The sequence below is a fragment of the Corvus kubaryi genome, unplaced genomic scaffold (assembly GCF_017639235.1).
Source record: "Corvus kubaryi isolate FWS band 111438036 unplaced genomic scaffold, C.kubaryi_AGA036_p1.0 37334, whole genome shotgun sequence".
Lineage (NCBI taxonomy): Eukaryota > Metazoa > Chordata > Aves > Passeriformes > Corvidae > Corvus > Corvus kubaryi.
Window position 1 is genome coordinate 12360341 of NW_024581108.1, and position 20774 is coordinate 12381114.

Consider the following 20774-nt stretch of genomic DNA (forward strand, 5'->3'; position numbering starts at 1 on the left):
TACTACTGCTTTGAAATAAATGTCATACAAAAGAAATAATGATTTAAAAACACTAAATCTCTTTTGAATCCCAGATCTTTAGGGTACAAATAAAGTTTTGCTCAAATCGACTCATTTGTGGGAAGTGTCTCCTTCATCCCTAAAACGCTACGGTACTGGAATGACCTTGTCCATCCAAGGAAGAAGCCGAGGCTCTTGTCTGGCATTGCACCTGTACACCTCACAGACAAGACTTCACCCCTGTTCCTGCAGCCCCTCCCAGTGAGGTACTGGAGGGGGATGGCAGCAATACCCCAGGCTGAAGCTACTGTTTAACACTTCAGAATGTCCAGCTGGGGCCCCAGACACAGCTTTGCTCACACTTAAGCCCAGGCTCAGGGCATGGCCAGTGTCACCTTCCCTTATAGAAATGGTGTCTGGCATGTTACAGCCTTCCTAATGCAAGGCAGACAAAGGAATAACATCCCTACACAGAAAACTACTGGCTGCATCAACATCTATGACATTTTTTTTCATGTTCTATGAATCAAGCATGAGACTGGATAACAAAGACATACACGGGATGCTTTCCCCAAGTAAAATGGAAATGAAAAATTATAGGCAGCCTGCCCATCGTCTGATTTCAGATATCTGTATGTTTTCTGTAATAAACAAAGAAATAGAAACATGTTCTCACCAAACCATATCCTATTTTTTGAACAATTAATGGAAGCTACTAATATATTTCTAATAGAACACATAAATAAATAATTATGCTACGTTGAAAAAGCAGGTATTTCATAAAGGAACACATCAAGACTTCTTTTTATAGACAGAACCATCTAATTTACTAACAGAAGACTGATGTTTGGATGCAAACATCTTTATAATCCCATGGAGTCATTTACTACAAGTCCACTGCAATTGTTAAAAATGTGACTTTTTGCTTTTCCAGCAAAACACTTTCCAATTTTAAGAGGTAGATTACTACCTTAATTAACTTGAGGGAGTAATTAAGAACTTAATTATCTTTCTTGTTAAAATCCTTGAGTATTTTTATGGCAGCTTTCTGAAGTAAGGTGTTATTTCCTAAATTGCTCCAGTGATGACAACTCAGCCATTCATGAAAAAGGGTTCAAAGAAAAAAAACAGCTGAAAATTTGAAATTTGGTGGTGGGCTCTTAGGGCAGCACTGAGATGCTACAGTAGCTCTGCCTGCAGGATGCTACCAGCCATACTGAGGTAATGCTGAGGTACATTTCCACATGGGTGGAAATGGTCTGGGCTGTCTTTATTTGTACTATGGTGGAATGTAATTTTAACTTAATTGGATTTTTTTTTAAATACAAGTTAGAAACCATTATAATAGGAGAATGCTTTAGTTGCAAAAAATTCAGCTTTTCTGAGTAAAAAACCCCATCATGTCGGATTTGACACTAAAAGGCAAGTTTACTTTAGTTTCTGTTTGTATGACCATTATAAAGCAGTCCTTCATTAAATGAACCATTATTCAAGGTCCAGGACCCCAATCACATGTAAAGAATACTGGAACTGCAACTCAGGCAAAACAGTTTGACTATGTCACTGCCATAGTTCCATTACATAAAATTCCTCAGAAATGTAATAACGCCTAAGTGCAAAAGTCCACATTGAGGCATGGCTGACTTTGATTTTGTTAGTTGCTGATTATTAAGTTCTCTTTGCCAGATTAATATTGTCTTAAAATGACCTTTGTTATACAGCAGCAAAGTTACGTATAGTGTCTTGAAAGTTAGAACAGCTCTTACATTGAGGACTTTTGAATCTACTAATCTAAATAATGCACTATTGAAAAACTTGTCAAAACCATTAAAAACTACTTGTATTGATAAATTCTGTTAAAACACTTCTTTGCATTCTGGAATTCTGTACTATTTAAAATTTAAACTTTATCAAATGGCATTGCTTACTTAATCTAAGAGTAATAAACTGCTAAAAAAAAATCAGGCTGGAGCAGCAATACAGGCTCAGACTACAGCACTGAAGTTTTCAACGCAGAAAATGTCCATTATGCGACAGCTGTTCTGAGACTCCTGTTCTATCTACAAGGTTACTAAAGATGCAACAGGATTATTACATAATTAAACATACAGAAAGTAATACCTCATAGGATCAAGAATGGAAAAGAAATTATTTATGCAGACAATTTTAATTTCAGTTACGGTTCACAAATGAAAATTTTGAGAATTTCTGATCTAAAGAGTCTTCCAGAGTTCTGAGCTACCCTGCAGAAGTTTTTTTGTTTATTTGAACTATAGCACTACAATTTGCTTTTGCCAAAGAATATACAGGCCACCTTACAAAATCTAAGCAAAGAATTTACCCAGTAACATTTTATGAATGCCTTGGACACTAGTTAAAGCCTCTTTAGACTGTTGTTAATGTTACTAGCAATTGTACAAAGTCAATCCCAACAACTGAACCTACTGGCTAAAAAAGAAAATAAAGCATTAAATTATCACTGGTATCCAAGTGTGATAAGAAAAAGCACAGTATGTGCAACTCAGTTCAGCCACAGCTGTAGCTGTTCATCCGCATCAAACTCTTCTGTAGCACAAACCCCACTATAAATTATACCAACCTTCTGTTTGTCCAGTATCTTCATAGCATAATACTGTTCTGTGGATTTATGTTTCACCATCATTACTCTCCCAAATGATCCTGTTCCAAGGGTTTTTTGCCTCTCAAAATCATCTAGGCCAGCAGTATTCTACATGTAGGATATAATCACATTATTTACAAACGAATACACAAAGACAATTTTAACTGTATGAATTCAATTATGAAAAAAGTTGAGTAATATTACATTTATCAAAGGAACTATAGCCAACTATACTGTTATAATGTGATACCTGTCAAATTTTAAAAAGAGATTTTACATTGTACTCATTAAACCAGAAGAAGACTTAACTGAATTATATCAACATTTCCTTAATTTGTCCATACAGCTGTCCATACATGCTTAGTAAGGAACATCTAGCAGTAAACAGATCATTAATTATAACATGCAGATAAACAACCCCCTCACACTTAATGATCAAGAATATTACAACATGCAAAATCCCCCAAGCTCTAAAGACAGTTCTACATGAGAGTTGACTGGAGACCACATCCCTGAGTACATTTTCTCAGACATTCATTGCCATAGCATCTCAAATGTTGCTTTAGAACAAGAATGATCCTTCCCCCAAATCTCAAATTTTACAAGATTTCTCTCTAACAAGCTCCTTAGCCAGCTCCCAAGCCCTATGCAGTAGTCTTAATACTCTTAATTCCACTTACTATTATGGGGGAAATTATTAACACGGTAAATTACAGATGTGCCAACACTTCTGGTTATTAAAAAAAGCCAACTAAAAACATGCCAATAGATTTTGAGTCTTGCCATGTTGATTGCGAACATCATTCTCATAAGAGAAATTGTTGTTCAGTGGGAGCATTTCATCAGCTCATATCTGGAGAAGACCTGAGAACCTTTGTTGATGAACTTCAGTGAAAAGTGACAAAGCTGGCATTAAAAAACCTGAAACTCCTTTACAAATTGCACTAAAATGATTTCTGTTTTCTGCACTGCTCATTACAGACTGACAACACACTGATAACATTATCCAAAAAATGCAATACAGAAAATTACTGAATGCTTAAATGAGTGATACCTGAGGGGGGCTTTCCCATTTTCTTAAAAAGTCTTCTTTGGCTTTGGCTAGGAACTCTTTCACTGAAAACACACACAAAAAAGTACATTTTAATTAATATAATTAATCATAGGTGCAATGGAGATGCTTTGTTAACAAAATACATAAACTTCATTATCAACTTCTTTCTTCAATTCATAATATGCTATTTTCATCATGGATGAAAGCAAGCATCGATGTCTCTAGAACTTCTACCGTATCTCCAGGTGATATCTAAGCTTTCTGAAGTAACTACATCATTCTACACAAACTTTACCAGCTCTAATAGCTCACAATACTCTATAGGCAAGCAAGCCTTAAGGTGATGTTAGACATTCTTAATTCAGCTGGGAAAAAACCAAACACCTGGCATTTATAAATAGCCATTCCACAAAGATTGACTTCTTATCTCTTTAAATAAATGTTGCATTTTCTTTCAGCTGCTTGAGTGTAATGTCAATCTCATTGCTTTTTCCCCTCATCACCTATATTTAAAGGCTGTTTGCAAGCTCAAGGACCAAATGGACAGCATTACTGCAAGCAAAGACAAAGCACAGGGCTACGACGACATTGCGTATTAGGCATGCCCACAGTCAGAGAATATGCAGTTTTAATATTGATTTTCCATTGAAATTGAAGGAAACTATAATGGCAAAATTCTGGATGACTGTTTAAAATGTGCACCAACATATTTTGTTCAGATCATCTCTCAGCTGCTCTCTTTTTTTTTAATATCAATGCTCAGCCAGATCAATGCAGATTACTTCATGCACAGTCATTAATGGGAGGTGTTTCAGAAATTGCTGTGGTTCTGAAAGAGTCACAAAATCAAGAAAATATCATACTTGTTTTGTGTTCTCTGAATCATTTCACATAATACTACATTAATAACAGTGGTTTTTCTGTACTGTGACGTTCTGGGACAAGCAACTGCTAAAAATACACAGCAATATGTCAAGATTATTCTGGTCAGTATCTAGAAATCTGTGTTTTAGCAACTGTATTTTATGTTTCAACAGTCAAAAAATTAGGTTTATAATAGGTTGTAAACAAATCACCTGATGAATCAGAACTTCTTTGTACTTTTCAGTGAATACAAATGTTGACAAAGAAAACTTCAAAAATTCTCTTCTTATACTGGTACATTTCCAGTAGCAGTAAAAACAACAGCAGCCCTGGAGAAGGCTGGTTGTAAATTTTTTTTTTCCCTTTTCCCCCCCCTTCTTGGGTGTGCTATGGGACCTGGTTATCACAAAACACTCAAAGTAGGTTTATGGCTCCCACTACTGCTGGCTCTAATGGAGCATAAATAAAATGGAAATTTCACAAAAGTTGTCAAAAGTTCAGGCAGACCTCAACATTAGAAAAGCGTTTAAAGCATGATATCCGCTCAGTAATTTTATTTTAAGAGAAACAAGCAATATCACAGAGGAGGAACATATTCAGTATTCTAAACTTATGGTTAAGTAGAGCAATAAAAACATCGTTTATATCAAAGAAACTATTTTAAAATGGTATTAAAACTAACTGAGAGTTAAAAATATTTTAGTGGCTAATCAGCAAAAAATGCTTACATATTTATCCTGTGTGTAGAAAATATTTCCTTTGTTTTTAGGTTATAGAGGTTATTCATGTAATGGCTTTTAATTATCCTAATTTGAAGAGAGGACAGGATTTCCTGTGGTGTGAAATAATTTTCAACACCAAAAAAAAGAAACTAGCAATGCCCAAATTCATGTTTGATGATCCTTCTTCCATTAGGAGAACAGAGATGACTTGATCAAATGAGGAATACTGATACAGTTTTTCAAACACCAATTTATGTTGAAGTAGCACAAATACTTTCTCTTAATGACAAGAAAAAACCCATGAAAATCATTAAGACTACCAAAAAGCTGAGCCTTCAAACTGAAGTGGCTGTAGCTTAGAAGAGAACATTAACACTATATAGCACAACTAAAACATGAACTGGTGTTGTTTTTTCATGTTATTACAGTACATATGTCTTAAATATCCCTTATGCCATCTCTGTTCATATAAATAAATATTTTAAGTTTCCACATATTTTGCACTGAAGTATGACTATTCAGTATTTATAAAAATATACAATCACATTTACAGTCATTTTTGTCTCTGTTCTTCTTATGGAATAAAGAATGCTGTTTATGAACGAAATGTGATCCAGCTGGAAATATTCAAATTGTGGATTTGTGAGAAAAATCTCTCATTTCTAGAATACCACTAAGCCACAAGCTCTCCTGCAACAAAACTCCTACCTTGTTCTACTTTATTTTGGCTCTCTTTTCTTAGAAAGCAGAATTGAACATACATTTTCAAAATACAGCTGCCCAATGGTAATAATTTATCTGCAAGTCCCCGTCTTTTAAACATGTTTTGTGCTGTGTTTTATTAAAACCATGATTTCATCCTAATGAGAGAGTAGATCAAATTGTGCCCGGTTCTCACTTTCAGAGGTCACCTGGGCTCCTACACCTCAACACAATTCCACAGGTGCTTACAAACAGAACTTAGGCAATTAAAGTGCATGCACTTCAGTCATTTCTCAGAACACGACTTGGAATTTGAACTTTTGAAAATTATCTCTCAAGCACAAAACAGCAGCTCTTGCTACAGGAGAACAGTTTTAATTTCTGCTTTCAAGTGCAGAACCAAAATTTACACCAACTGGGTAGCAGTGGCCATTGGTATTACTGCGATGACAAACAGGTGTATTAGATGATGACTTAGAGGTTGTCCTCAAGTGCACATTTTTAGCCACTTTACAGTATGACAATGTGGCTCTTGTTTGCTTTTCTAGTATAACTGTACCTAGCATCTGTGACTTTGGGCACTAATGAAGGAATGAGCATACCAAACGTCTCTATAGGTTCCCCAAGGGTTTGCAGGAACATTCACCCACACAGATGAGATGATGAAGAGAGGAAAGAAAGAGAAGAAGAAAAAAAAGTTTTATGCATTTCCACAACAAACACATAGAAAACACAAATACATTCCACCCTTTCCCCTCCCCACTCAGGAACAGACCCTGTAATAAACCAGCCCTTTCCCACACAGACAGAATGACTCATGCTAAATCACAGAATGTTTGAGCAAAGAAAGAAAAAAAGCACCAAAGGCAGCTAAAATCAGTATGAAAAAAAGATGATGCATCACAGAAATAAGCACATCTTAGAAAACTTCAGGAGATCAAGCTGGCATCTTTAATAATTAATCTATTCCAAGACATACACATCCACGGAACTGTTGCTAACAATAGTGTATCTATCTTCATCACAGCATGCTGGATCACAATAAAACCTGTAATCGGGTGATCTTCCCACTACTTAGCACTTTGTTCCAGAAGACAGCATGTGTGAATTGCATGGCATGTGGTAGATAGCACAGAAGTGCCAAGCAGTCTCCAAAAAAAAAAAATCTCAATCAGATTTCAGTCCTATTATCCAATAACAGCAACTTGAGACGTCTAAACCGCACAGCTGAAGTTACTGTATGCAAAGTGGAATGTACACAGGATCCGGTATGGACACCATATGAGTACAATTTAATTTTGTAAGACTGTCAAAAAAAAAGGAACTAAGGAAAGAGATGTGGATATACAGGTTCCCATAAACACTGAAGAGCAAGGATCATTTGTCTATGGCTGAGGGAAGGGAAGATGAGACTGGGGCAAGGAGTGTACGCACAGATCAGCAACAGACCCTACTCAGACTGGGTTTACTGGTACAGTAGAAGTTGGAGTGTGGAGGCTGAAACCAAAGCCAGAGGAGCTGTTGCTCAAGAAAGGAAGGTACTGGAAGGAGATGGCAAAGCACAGGTAACAGCACCAGTACAACAACAAGGACCACAGCAGAAACAACTGAACGTGGCAGGAAGGACACCAGTTAGAACTGGAGAGGATGCACCAGTTGTCCCAGGATTAGGCAAGCACAAACATCAAAAACCCAGCCCTCCGTGACCAGCATGAGCAAGCATTTGCAGGAGGCAGGTTCTGTGCAATGCAAACACCCAAAGCAGAAAATCTGGTGAGATCCAGAAGAAGGTGGGAAGAAATGGAATAATGGCCCAGGACCACAACTGAATGGCCTGAAGCAGTCTTACAACTTTAGCCCACTTTGGTTCACCTTGGTCAGAAGCAGTGCAACCACTACAACATACGATCTCAGCTACCCCCTTGCATATCACAGGTGGCCTGTGGAGAGCTGTACTTGGAACCAAGGCAACATGAGGATAAGCAGGGAAGTCTGCTGGAACAGTGCTCTGAGGGAAGAGGAACCCAGAGGTTCCTAGGTAATGCCAGCATAGGAGAAATTAAAAAAAATGCAAGCAACAAACCAACAAAACCCAAACAAATGAAAAAACTCTGCTACACACAAAATCGAAACACCCATGAACCCACCCCCAAACAAGAGGAAATTGCTCTCTATTAGTATATTCACACAGTTCACAATATGTTTGCTTGTTTTACTGATCAACTTTTGTATGAAAAGTTAGCATGCTTATAAAAAAATTGTTAACCAAGGGTATGAGTACTTTGACCTAAAACACAGTTTAAGAGCAAGTGAATCAGAAGAAAGTTCCTGGAAAAAATCAAGAGGGTGAGGACCTCTCAGTTGCAGGATTGCAATGACAGCAGAGGGAAAAGGGTCACAGATGGAGCAGTCCTGAGAGTTACCATGAGTTACTCTGCCTTTCTCCCACCTCCCACACGCACAGTATTTGTTATCCTCAATCACATCTCCCACAAGAGCCAGCAAGCCAGGATTTTATTTTTTGTAAGGGGGGGAAAAAAAAGTATTTGGCTAGGATTCACAGCAAGAAAGCAAGAACTAAACTGATTAAGACTAAACACTGGGCACCACTACAAACCCCCATCTGCTGTGCTAAATGCCAATCTCTGTCTGGTATTTAAAATGCCCTTTATCAAAATACAATTCAAATTTTGTTCCAAAACTGTAATATAATCATTTGAAGTCTGGAGTTAAATGGGCTATTTAATTAAATCATTTAATGGAAAAATGAATATGTATGAAGAGATTCTGGTAAATGTATATGTATATTGCATTTTTATAAAAAGTGTATTTATAGCCTTAAACTTTATCAAGATGTATATAGATACCTCAGTCAATCCTGTGGTTATGGTACCATATTTCAGAAGCAAGTGAGAAACTTCTGATTCCAGTTCCAAGCCCCATTCTTATACCATTAACCTGTCGTCTTAATTTTTTAAATTTCTCTTTTGATTAGCAGGAATAATATAACAAGGCTCAAAATAAGGTTTCTCCGCCCTGGCAAGTGTTTCAAAATGAACACAGCTAAGCGTTAAGTATTATTATACACCCAGAGGAAGCAGTGTGAGCACCAGTTAACATTTTAATAGCTGGAAAACACTTCAAAGCACAAACTAAAATGTTATCATTGAAACAGACTGTCAACAAAACCAAAACACTTTGTTTCTCACAATATGAAAATGGTGGGTGAAAAAAGTCCAGGTGATATAAGCCTGGTTGAGGGCACGTCCACCTCGTCTGACCAGTGCAGTGAGCACAGCCACTGGCCCTCTTGTGAAGAGGTGACCAGCAAGGAGTCTGTCTTGTTTCTGCTAGGGCAAGGTAAATGAACTGCATCAATTTCTCATTTATCATGATTCTGACTTTGAGAGCAAGGTTTTGACTTTATATTTCTCTTTAAACACTAACTATGATAAAAACAGATGATGCAGAGCAAAGCAACTTACCAGCTGAAATGGGTAAGAACCTTCCTTCAGTTAAAAAAACCAAACCAAAAAACCAAAACCCAACACTCCCCAAAAACAAAGAGCCAAACACATGGAGCAGTTCTGAAAGAGCCCATTTGCTGAAACACAAAACCTGAAAGTTCTTAGTCGATACATGATCATGGAAGAATTATTAACTTAATGTAAGTTTGCTATTAAAATGGAAGTGCTAATTATCTAACTATAAACCTTTCTATGGAATACCAGAAAGGACAGGAAGAAGTGGAAAGGAGAAAGGCATGGGAAAAAAAGAGAGATAAACAGGATGAACAGTAAATTAAGGCCAGTTACAGCTGCTGTGCTTAAAAACGAGAAGAAGGCACTAGAATCTGATCTTCGTAGAAGCACATTCAGGAGTTAATTTAAAACGTGAAGCAATTGTAAAATACAAATTGCTCTTATCCATTACAACTCAATTTTGGAACACAGGCAAAATCTTTTTTTAATCCTGTCCATGATTTTGATGTCTTGAGCTAAACAGTATTTTGTGAATTTTATAAAAGCAAATTTAAAACAGTTAAGAGCTCTGCAAAGAACCCAGTTCACCTCTTTACTTGGCTGGCTATATAGCAACAGCCTGCACAAGAGATGTGACAGATTAAGACACACCAGAACAGGAGCCAGGTTTTCAGCTATCAGAGATAACACTGATCTTTGTTGAATTCTGAGCAGTAGATGCTCTACTGCACACAACTGCCACAGTCAGATTGACTTCCTTCTATTTTTATTACAGATAATATATTAATTTAATTTCCAAATCCAATGCTCAGTCTTTCTCCCTTGTTCTTTTCTTAAATACCAAAGTACTGCTTCAGAAGTGGTAAACCCTGCTAATGCCAAAAAGTGTAGTATAACAGGGGCCACTCTGGGGAGACAGAAGCAAACCCAGATAACAGAGTCACTTAGGACATGAATCCCTGAAATTTTGTTTAACCCCCTGCAAAATGTATAATGTAAATCAGTAAAGTCAAATGTATGATGCAAAGCAGTAAAGTTTTTCAGTTAGAAATGCAACCAAATCTTGTACTAGCACTGTTCAGCAGAGCTGTACATGCATATATGTCCCAGTTCAATCATTTTCCACAAAAAAATATACAGATGAGATAAAACTCTGCTTTCTTGATCTACAAGACGACCCAGACCCAATGTTCATCAAAATTAATAAACAAACATACTTTAAGAAGTGACTTCTCAACAGAAGATAAATGCCAAAAGCCCCATAGCAGCCAACCAAAATTTATGATCCAAAATAGGATCTATTATTCAAATCCTGAAGTAATAATTATATGCAAGATTTCCTCAATGCTGACAAGCAGAATAGCTTCATCTGCCCATCCATGTACAGGATGTGACAAAGTCTGCTGCAGATTCCTGGTGGCCCAAGAGCTGTTCCATGCCACCTTAAGGTATTCTGGTCCCTCAGGCTGGCACCCCTCTTTATTACCCAAGTTTTCCTTTCAAATTAAAGTGCTATTAGCAACCTTTTGCTGGTTGATTAGAGCTGGGGGTTTTTGTTTCAATTCTCTAAATGAACCAGTTAGAACTGGCATTCAATTAGTTCTGGAATATGTTAAAACTAGTCTTTGGCTTAATGAAAGAAGTCTCTCTCATACCTTCTTCCTGCCCTTGAAGCATTCATTGAAGGAGATGACATATTCATAAATCTGCTTCTTCTCTTGCAACAATCCATATGATTTGAGGCTTAAAAGTCCAAGAAATAGCAGTTTGGTTTGTTAGGCTACAGTTCAGTGCTCAGTATGGGCTGAAAAAACCCCCACACCCGTGTTGTCCTCTCACAGTCACTCATTCCTGCCTCTCTGTAATGACCTTCCTTGAAAGAGCAAAAGCATTCTTGGGTCTGACTGCCAAGCCAGGTCAGGGAACCAGCCCAGATTAAAAAGTAATGGGCAGAAGGCAGGGAATGACCAGAGAAGCAGCTCCCTCTTCTTCCCATGAATGCTTTTCCCGAGGTGAGGGAACGGAGAAGTGGGGTGGAAATGGACAAATACAGGGGACAGAACTGCTCCTTTTCTGAAAGGGTACCAGCTTGTCCTAGTGTGACAAGACCATGAACACACCACACAGGACTGCTGAAAAGGATTCTGAGAAATAATTCTAATTTTAAGCTATTGATTTTCAATTATTGTACTGAATAATTCTATTATCTTAAAATTTAAAATTAATTATGTGTTTAATACAATTACTTTCAAATGCAGTACGTAACACTCCCTACCTAAAAAATTTGTTCATACAGAAAAAATCTGTGTGAAGAACCTTAACACGTAATATCCTAAATTATCATACACTGAGGTACTTTGTAAGCAACTGGGAATTAAGCTGCAGCTGTGCAGTACCATCCTCTATAGCTGTTGCTGAACTTTATCCAGCAAATAATCTAAAACGTTACAACTACCACAGGACCGGTAGTGTAAAAGACCATCTTCCTGTGTGAAATATAACAGATATTAACAATATAACAAAGAAAACTGAAAACTGTGTGAGAATTTTGAAAATTCAAACATCTTTTGTTCCTGCAGTGCACATATTTCCATGGTTACCATGTGGGGAGAAAGAAGAAGAATACACTTTAAGAATGAGTTCCAAGAACAACATTTTCTAGGGCACTACTATAAAATATCTTGTAAATGTACCACATTTTTGAGCAAAGGTTTTTAGCAAATTCTAGTAGTTAATACAAATAAAAAAAATAAATCAGATTTTCCTCTTACAGTCAAAACCACTTACCAAGAAGAATGTTTACAGCACCTGCTGCAGATTCCCTCTGGTTAAGCCCACTGCACCATTAAGATTCTGGCTAACTGGTCAGCACCCACTTCCCTCCCCAGATTACTGCCCCACATTTCCTCTTTGTAAAAGTTCCGTGACTACAAAGGGTAACATACTGCCAGGCAGCTATCCCTGAGGCTTTATGGCTAGATTATTAGCAACAGTAGGCACAAATCTGCAGGTAGTTGATCTGATCTGCATATTGACTAATGAATTCCCTGCAAGCAGGGAATAATACCACACACACTCATGCACAAATAGATCTTCCTTCTAAAAGTAACCTTTAGAAGTTTTACTAAACTAACTTCTTCCTTATACTCCAAACTAAACAACTGCAGGGACTGCTCATTGTATGGATGCATTTAACAAGTTACTTGAGAAGAGAAACTATTTTGTTGCTTCTTTTTTTTCAAATGTTTAATACAAGGCATAAAAATAATAGTAGGTGCACCAAATTTGGTCTATGCGCACTCATGTCAAAGTCCACTTCCCATAAGCTACCTTGTCCCAGCCCTTGCATTAATAAAACTCCACAAATTTTCATATAGATACTTTGGGATCAGCAAGACATCTTCATAGCTGTCAGGGTAAATCAGCAAAATAGCTCTTCATCTCTTCACAAGATCTGAGCTTCTGACACATCACTGCACTGACATATCTCCTGCAGAACATGCTTTCAATATTTACAGGAAAGGGTTGCCTGCAGTAACCAACCAAGCAGGAGAAGTTCATTTATACCCTTAAATAGCAGAGACTGGCTTCCTGAATAAGGAAGTCTTATGTAAATAAACACATTTCACAATTCAACACATGGAGTGAATAACAAGTTTTTGTCTGCCTCAGGATTAAGGCAAGCAAAAAGTAGGTAAGAGTGTTTATTATCCATTTTGATAAAGAATGATATTTTAGAGAGAAACTGAGTAAATTCAGCACTTATTTGGCATAAAGGCAGGCATAAAACTTGCACAGAACTGAACTGCAAAACCTGAAAAAAAAAAAGAAAGCTAAAGAAATTAAACTGCATTAATTCTTATTGGGCTGGGGTATCTGTCAACAGCTAAGAATGAATAAAGAAAAACACCAAAAACATTGTGCAAGTTACAAAACTGTCTGTAAGAACCTCCATAATTAAAGCTGGGAAACTCCTGTGAACTTTGGCCTGTAACAGCAAAACTAACAGCAACTCTCAGAGTAACCAGCAACAAATATATAAACAATTTGAGATGTAAACTAAAATTCAGGACAAGAAACAAATCTTTCTCCTAACAAAATATACGTAAGTAATGCAATGGGGACTAAAGTCAGTCAAAGTTCAAGATTCCAAATTCCCGTTCCTTTGGAAGAAACCTCGATTCTACTAAACTCATTTTTTGCTTCTATCCCAAACCAAGCACTGTGAGGGAGCATTCACTACGTGGATGCATTTTAAGAACAATGTCAATGCAGCAACTTCTGTGTTGCCTTTTTCAAATATTTTGTACAAGAACTAGAACAAAACATGAACCCAAGTTAACACCCAAGAAGTTGCCCTAGTTTGCTGTCAGAGGCTAATGGGTAACAGTGGGGAATTTTTGAAAAGAAGAAAGCATTAGCCCCATGAGACACACATAGGAAGCTGTATGGTTCTGGCACCCGGAAATTCCATGGCATCCTTCCATTTTCTATAATCTTTTGAGCAGCAGGAATAATCAGTTGCTACTTGTTGTCCCTTGCCCTTAAAAATGTTCCCAGGGCACATAACTAAGATATTTACACTACCTCCCTTCACTCCTTACACATGCCTATGCTCTAGTGTGCACAAAACTGGACAATATTTCAGCAGAGTCCATCAGCGTGGCTCACGCCCTTTCCATGTACTGTTCCATCTGTCTCCACGCACTTCTGGTAACTGCCATTTGAGTACAAATGTCTGTATCAGCAATTGCCTCCATTTGCAGTATTGGAAAGCAGTAGCCCAATCATGTAATTAGTGATACTTCAGAATATTAAGCCTATTCTTAGTGGAACGGAAGATGTAGCAGACTATACCTTTCACCCCTGGGAGCTGGGGCTATTAAAGTTACTTGACCTTACAGTTTTATCTGTTCAAGCTGTTCAAAACAAAAATCCAAGTCCAAAGAAATAAAAAACCAGCTTTTTCTTTGAGTTTTTCTAGGAAAAAAAAAATCTAATCATGTAACCAGAGCTTTTTTTGGGGAGGGGAAAAAAAAAGAAATAAAAGGGAAAAAATTAGCCACTTGTATTTGCAATTGAAGAAAATACATCACGTTTTCATCAAGGTTTCACTTGCATCTTGGCCATCTTTCACAAGGAAAGCATCTGATTTTATCCGCTGACAGGGTGTAATGTAACATTGCTGCAGTGAAGACAGCCACAAAAGTGCATTGAAAAGCATTAAGTGGTTTAAACAGGGAAATGTTTACAGCAAAGACTGAATCTTGATGGAGCAGGAGATAGTCATCTTTCCCTTGTCAAAATTAGATTCATAGGTATTTTTGATGGGGAATCAACACCTGTTAGAAGTTGTAGCTATTTATTTCTATTTTTTAATGGAACTGGGAGCCTGCATGTCAAGATGAATGAAATCTACAGATGCAAAATGCAGAATAAACCCCCAGGGCAAAGAAAAAACCCCAAGCCTAAAAACAACCACCACCCCCAAAAAACCCACACCACTAGAGAAACAAAAAACCAACGCAATTGTTGAGGTTACAAACAATTATAATGTCTTTCTCACCTAGCTTATGTGAAATTTATTCCTTTTGTAACTCAATCATAAGAGAATATCCAAACCAAAATCACCCAAAATTCAACATTCACAGAGCTGATTTCCACAAATCTCAATTCCTGTGGAGGCTACACCTAATGGTAAGAGAAACAGGAAAACGCGATGGAAAAGCCAGCCTGGTAACAAGTGGTGAAAAGCAGAGACTTTCAGACCCCAGGAGGGACCTCTCCGTGAGCAGACGAGGCGGCCGCACGACATGGAGGAAGTGCAGGGAGGCTGTCACTTCCCCCCACTTCCCCCAGAGGCTGAGCAAGGGCAGCTGGTGGCGGGGATGTCGGGATGCCACTGCGTCCCTGCGGGGCAAGTGCAGGCCGGCCGTGGGCCCGTGTGGCTACACCAAGTCCCCACCAGGTCCAGGCTGTGCTCCTACCTGCCAGCACCCCTGCAGGGATGTGGGGAGCACCCACCAGGGGCTGGGACACCACTTTCAGGGACAGCCTGCATTTAGGTTTACTTAAACAGCCATGAATGATGCTGTACCACACATCTCCATCATGTACGTACAAAGTATTGAAACACTGTCTTAATAACTGTATCAGTTTTGACATTTGTACTTTGCACACCAAGGAAATGACAGCCACACTTTCCATTCTGGGGAAGATGACCTCAACACATTTGTATGAGATAAGTATAGACAAGCTGATATTAGATAAGGCAGTGGGATAACTCCTCCCAGTCTTTATCTCATGCCATATACACAAGAGAAATCTTTGTAAAAATGGTCCTTTAAATTTGTAGGATTAAGCAAAACCACACAGACACACATGCACACAAACCCCACATACATGATTAACTGCTATTTCTTTTCAAAAAAACTCTGTCTCAAGTCATTTTCCAAAGCTCCAGACTATCTGAAACAAAAAGGCATCATTTCGGAAACTAGCATATTTGGGCTTTTTGCAAACAATTTTCAAAGGGTATCTTTCTCTAAGGAAACAAATTTACAGAGTATATATTTAAAAAACAACTTTCAATAATATTACAAGTAAGAATATAGCACTTCATAACTCCATTATATTCAAAGTACCTTACAATAAATAGTCAAGGTGGTTTTGGAAAGTAAATACCTGCCTGATAAGTTTACTAGATCTATTATAGTATCTCATTTCAAGTGAGACTCCCCTCCCTTACTTCCATGAATGACCTCAACTATTCTGCCATCCCAGCATTTAGAAGACTAAAAATTATAGCAGAATAAGCTGGTTCAGATGAAAAACAACAAAAGCCTGATCAGAATTTTTAGGTGATGATTACAATAATTTCAGAAGGCCTCTCTGATTTGTATCAGTTCCCAGAAAATAATTTATTTTGAGTGGCACAGAAAATTAAGTGAACAGACATGTATATATTCAATTAAAAAATTATCCAAATCAGATATTTCCAAAAGAAAGCTTTAAAATAAAATTTAAAACACTAAATACCAGTCATGCAAAGCAAACTGTTTAATAAAAAACCTGCAAATCTTTAAGACTAATAATTTTACACAGAAACCCACAGTGAGTCGATTACAAAAACAAAGAAATCAGCAGTCGATGCAGCTCTGCAGACAAGAAAGGGAAACCTGGTAGATTTTCCCTGATTGTGAAGACGGAACAAAAAAACGTGTCAAAAGGGAATAGAAAAGACTTACCATTCATGCTGAAGAGCTAGTTTTCAGAAACATATTGCTCCAAATATTAATCCAACAGTTGATGAAGTATGTTAATCTCTACCAAATCAGTGCTTCAATCTCTAAACACACTTACACACTAACCAGAAAGAGAGCACACAGAATCCAGAGAGCTGCTCTTCCTTATGAGCTCCTTGTGATGCAAAAAACTACAAAGCACAAGATACCAGCAGAATATCAAAATCAATATTCAGGACACGGGTATTTGGTTTTGCTCATTAGCTACTACTGTTCTGACCAATGCTACCTATTCATGTCTAAAGCAACTCAAAATGGCAGGGGAAAAAAGCATGCAAACACTAGGAGGGTTTAAGATGTTCTCAATTATATCAAGCACTGGTTGTTTCCATGGCAACCTTAGACCAGAATTATCTGTTGACTTGTACCCAACTAGTAGTTATTCTAAAGCTTTAAGCAATTCATACAGTATGCTCTGTACATTATTTTATATTTCATATTCATTTTTCTCTCTCTACATACACATATACAAGTAACTATTCAGCTAAATCTCTATAAATCCTTCTACTGTATTTGGAAGTATATTGGTATTATTTTGAATCAGAGACCAAATGATACTCCTTTGACTGTTCATCACCCATCCGCTTTCAATTTAGGGACTATGAAGATGGCAGATGCACTAGTGGTGACTCTCCTGACCATTTCAGTTATCCAAGTTGTAGATATTCTTATGCAGATTTGGAAAACACTTTTACTGGTTCAAGAATATAAGACTCACACTGATCTTCCTGTCTCTACATTCAAAACCAAGCAGCCTCATTCTCCTTTCCTTTCCCATTTCAATTTTACAAAGAACAACAAGCAACTAAAAAAACAAAGCAAAAATCAAAATGTAGGTTCCATATAGTTGCAAGTGGTCACAGTCAAGACCTCTAAACAAAGAACGAAATGCATTGTTCTGATGGCTGCCATCACATCCCTTTCACCCTTGGGCAGTGCAGCACAACTGACCTGGTTACCAGTCCAGGCTGCACCATCACATGTGTGCTCAGTCAGCTTTTTAAAACAGATTCCGAGGCCCGTGGTGCCCTGCGCTACCCTCTGCCCTACTGGACTCTGAGCATATTACAAAACACATTAATTTCATGCATCAACCAAGTATTCAAGGCAAGTCAGAGAAAGTGTATGCTTTATGTATCAAAATAACAAAGCAAAGATGTTAAGTTTCAAACTCAACCACTGAAAATCCCCTAAGGCCATAGACCACATGGCAATTTACTCAAACCCACAGCACTGACAACAGCCACCCACAACACAAAGTCCACCCCAAACAGGCAGCAGCTCCTTCCCCTTCAGCAAACCCAGAGCTTCAGCAGAAACTGCTTGTAAAAGAACAGAATCAGACCTGCTATTGTATTTCATTACAGCAGAAGATATAAATACATTAACTTCCTTTTCAAATGGATTCTACCAGAAGCCTAAAACAAGAGAAATTCTGAGAAGACACTTTCCAATTTTTTTTCAGGAATCAGAGTGCTTTTGCCTTGAACTTCAAGAGTATTTCATGCTGTCTGCTAAGTAGCTTCACCTAAAACTTTACACTAAGGTTTTAAAGTTGCAGTGACATTGGCAGAATATTTGAGAATATTCAAATATCCTTCCAAGACAAACACCAGCATGTTTCTAAACCACTGCTTATTCATTAAACTTTCTGTGAAATTAATCTATAAGCTGAATTCAGTGGCTCTAGGCAATTCTATGACACTGCACTCTTGGATATAAACCCCCCCTGCCCCCCGCAACGAAACAAAATGACCCCCAAACAAACAAAGCAACCAAAACAGAATGAACAAACACCTTGTTTCTCTTTCATGTTTTACAAACTATTTTCAGAGATGATGTATTTTTCTGAAGATCTAATTAGGAGCCAGAAGTAGACAGAAATTACCTCCTCCACTGTACTCCTTATGTTCTCTATCACTCTGGCTACAGTGGTAGTAAAATGAGAACCTTTAAATGTGCACTCAGTTCATGGGTACCTACAGTAATTTAAATTATTATTTAAAAAAAATAATCTAGAGGTTGAAAGTAGAGTTTTAGGATAAAGAATCAGAATTTCACCCCAAAACCAAAGCTACACAGTCACCCATAATTCAGCTACCAGCTCAGCAACTTCAGCTCAGAAAACTGCATGCAACTGCTCTGCTTAACTATGACTTAAAATAGCATTCACAGAACAGCCATTTTCACCATGTTTATCAAGAGACACAACAGTCCATTTCCTCATCAAACATGCCACACTAGGAAGCCTGCCTTACACAGAGGGGGAAAAACTAGACTTGTACACAAACAGGTCGCAATTTGTGAGTGTCAGTAGGTCATTACCATTACTTTCTTCACGTTACATAAACAAAAATGCTTCAGTGGTATTTTTTCAGATAGCTATTTACATAAAAAAGAGCTTCTACATAAACACAAGTATGCACCTATTTTTACCAAGCTGAAAATATTATGGAGAAGTGAAAGCTCAGAATTTATGCACTTTCATCATTTATCTTCCTAACAAAATGAGTCAATTCTTTCCCATCTCATTTGGGAGACCTAGATTTAATCTATTTTAGATCACTGCATTAACACCTTTTTGTTTCCATGTTTACTGCTTATCCTCTGAGAATAGATTCACTCCCTACTCATACAATATTTTAAATTTCAAGCAAGAAGTATAAATACTGATTTTCTTCATGGTAACACTGTGATGCTAAGCATTTCCAACATGGCCTATCTTCAACTGAAATAATTGTGCTATCTCAAATCCATCAATGAATCTGAAATTTGGAACAAAATTATCATAAATTACCATATTGTAACATTTTAAAATGAGTATTTAACCAGAGACAAGAATTGCTTTGCAAAATACTACACAGCTTTAAAATTAAAAAGAAAATCAAATGTCATTTTTTTTAGATTGTGATTTTTTGGAAATCTCTTTTATTACTCCAAATACAATCGTGAAAACTTTAATCCATACAAATAATACTGTAAAATGTTCACTAATTAAGAAATTAAAGCTAATCAGCATTCCCACACTAAGTTAATATGTAATAGTTAAAATCAAACACAATTTTATATTGTTTACCACTATATAGAGTGTTTCTGATGTATATATCCCTTAAAAGAAAACTATGAATTATGAAAATCCCTATAATTAGAAGTTTAATCTGTGTAGCAGTGTCTGCCTATTTCAAAGTTTAAACATTCTAGTCTTTAGTTAGAGTCTTCTATTTCTGCTGAACTCGCTGATTTAATCTGAAAATGAAAGAAGTAATTTAGAAGTAAGAACTGGGGTGGGGGCTTGCCAAAACAAGTCAACTGTGTTTTGAAAGAAAAGAAGGAAAAGAGGGATAAATTCTCTTGCCAGCCACCAGCCCATGAACCAGCCCCCATCTCCCCCTGCCTGATGCAATATGGTCTTCCCATTAATACCTTTAGGTAATGAATTATAAAATTGCCCCAGAACGTATCACACATCAGTGGTCACACTTCATTCCCAAGGTAAACCGCAGAGCAAATACCTATAAAAGAAACAACGCCCTCCCCACACTTACTTGTTTCGTCCCACTGGACAGTGAACTCAGAGCACCGTTGGCTCTCATCTTCCAGAGCCGCCCTCTGCTCATGCGCACCATTCTTGGAGTGCCTATGGAAGAGGCGATTAGCGAACCCTTCCAGTCTCTGCAGTGCCGTGGCTGTCCCCGTGCCCTGGTTACAAGGGACCTCCTTGTGCCCTACCATCTACACACACCAGCGACGCTCACAAAAGCAAAAGAGAAAACATCTGAAGGCAGCTGGACAACCCAGCGCCACTAAGAGCTGTGCATGTGTCGGGCTTCCTGCCTGCAATGTTTGCTAACCACGACTCTCTTCTACTTCCTGTTAAGGAAAGCTCTATGATGTACTGGTTTCTTCAGTGAAAAGTCTCTTTTCATGTAAATTGAAAAGTGTTTTGTTTTTTAAAACACAAACAAGCAATAATTTGTCTAGCATGTGTTCTCATAGCTTTTTAATGCATTACACTTCATATTTAAA

At 37.6% G+C, this 20774-nt stretch overlaps 1 protein-coding gene across 4 annotated transcripts in view; it reads right to left on the reverse strand.

Moving 5' to 3' along the window:
• PRKACB (protein kinase cAMP-activated catalytic subunit beta) overlaps nucleotides 1-20523 on the reverse strand; it is a 35328-nt gene extending 14805 nt beyond the window's left edge. The window contains exons 1-4 of one of the 4 annotated variants that reach the window (XM_042030348.1): nucleotides 16692-17084; nucleotides 6565-6573; nucleotides 3675-3736; nucleotides 2600-2728 (exon numbers count right to left, since the gene is read on the reverse strand). In XM_042030348.1, coding sequence (XP_041886282.1) covers nucleotides 2600-2728; nucleotides 3675-3736; nucleotides 6565-6573; nucleotides 16692-16698 — 207 coding nt within the window. In that variant the 5' untranslated portion in view covers nucleotides 16699-17084. Of the gene's footprint in view, nucleotides 1-2599; nucleotides 2729-3674; nucleotides 3737-6521; nucleotides 6544-6564; nucleotides 6574-16691; nucleotides 17085-20293 lie in introns of those variants that run through there. The other 3 variants (XM_042030347.1, XM_042030349.1, XM_042030350.1) reach the window with 3 other exon arrangements.
• Between the last annotated feature and the right edge of the window lie 251 nt (nucleotides 20524-20774).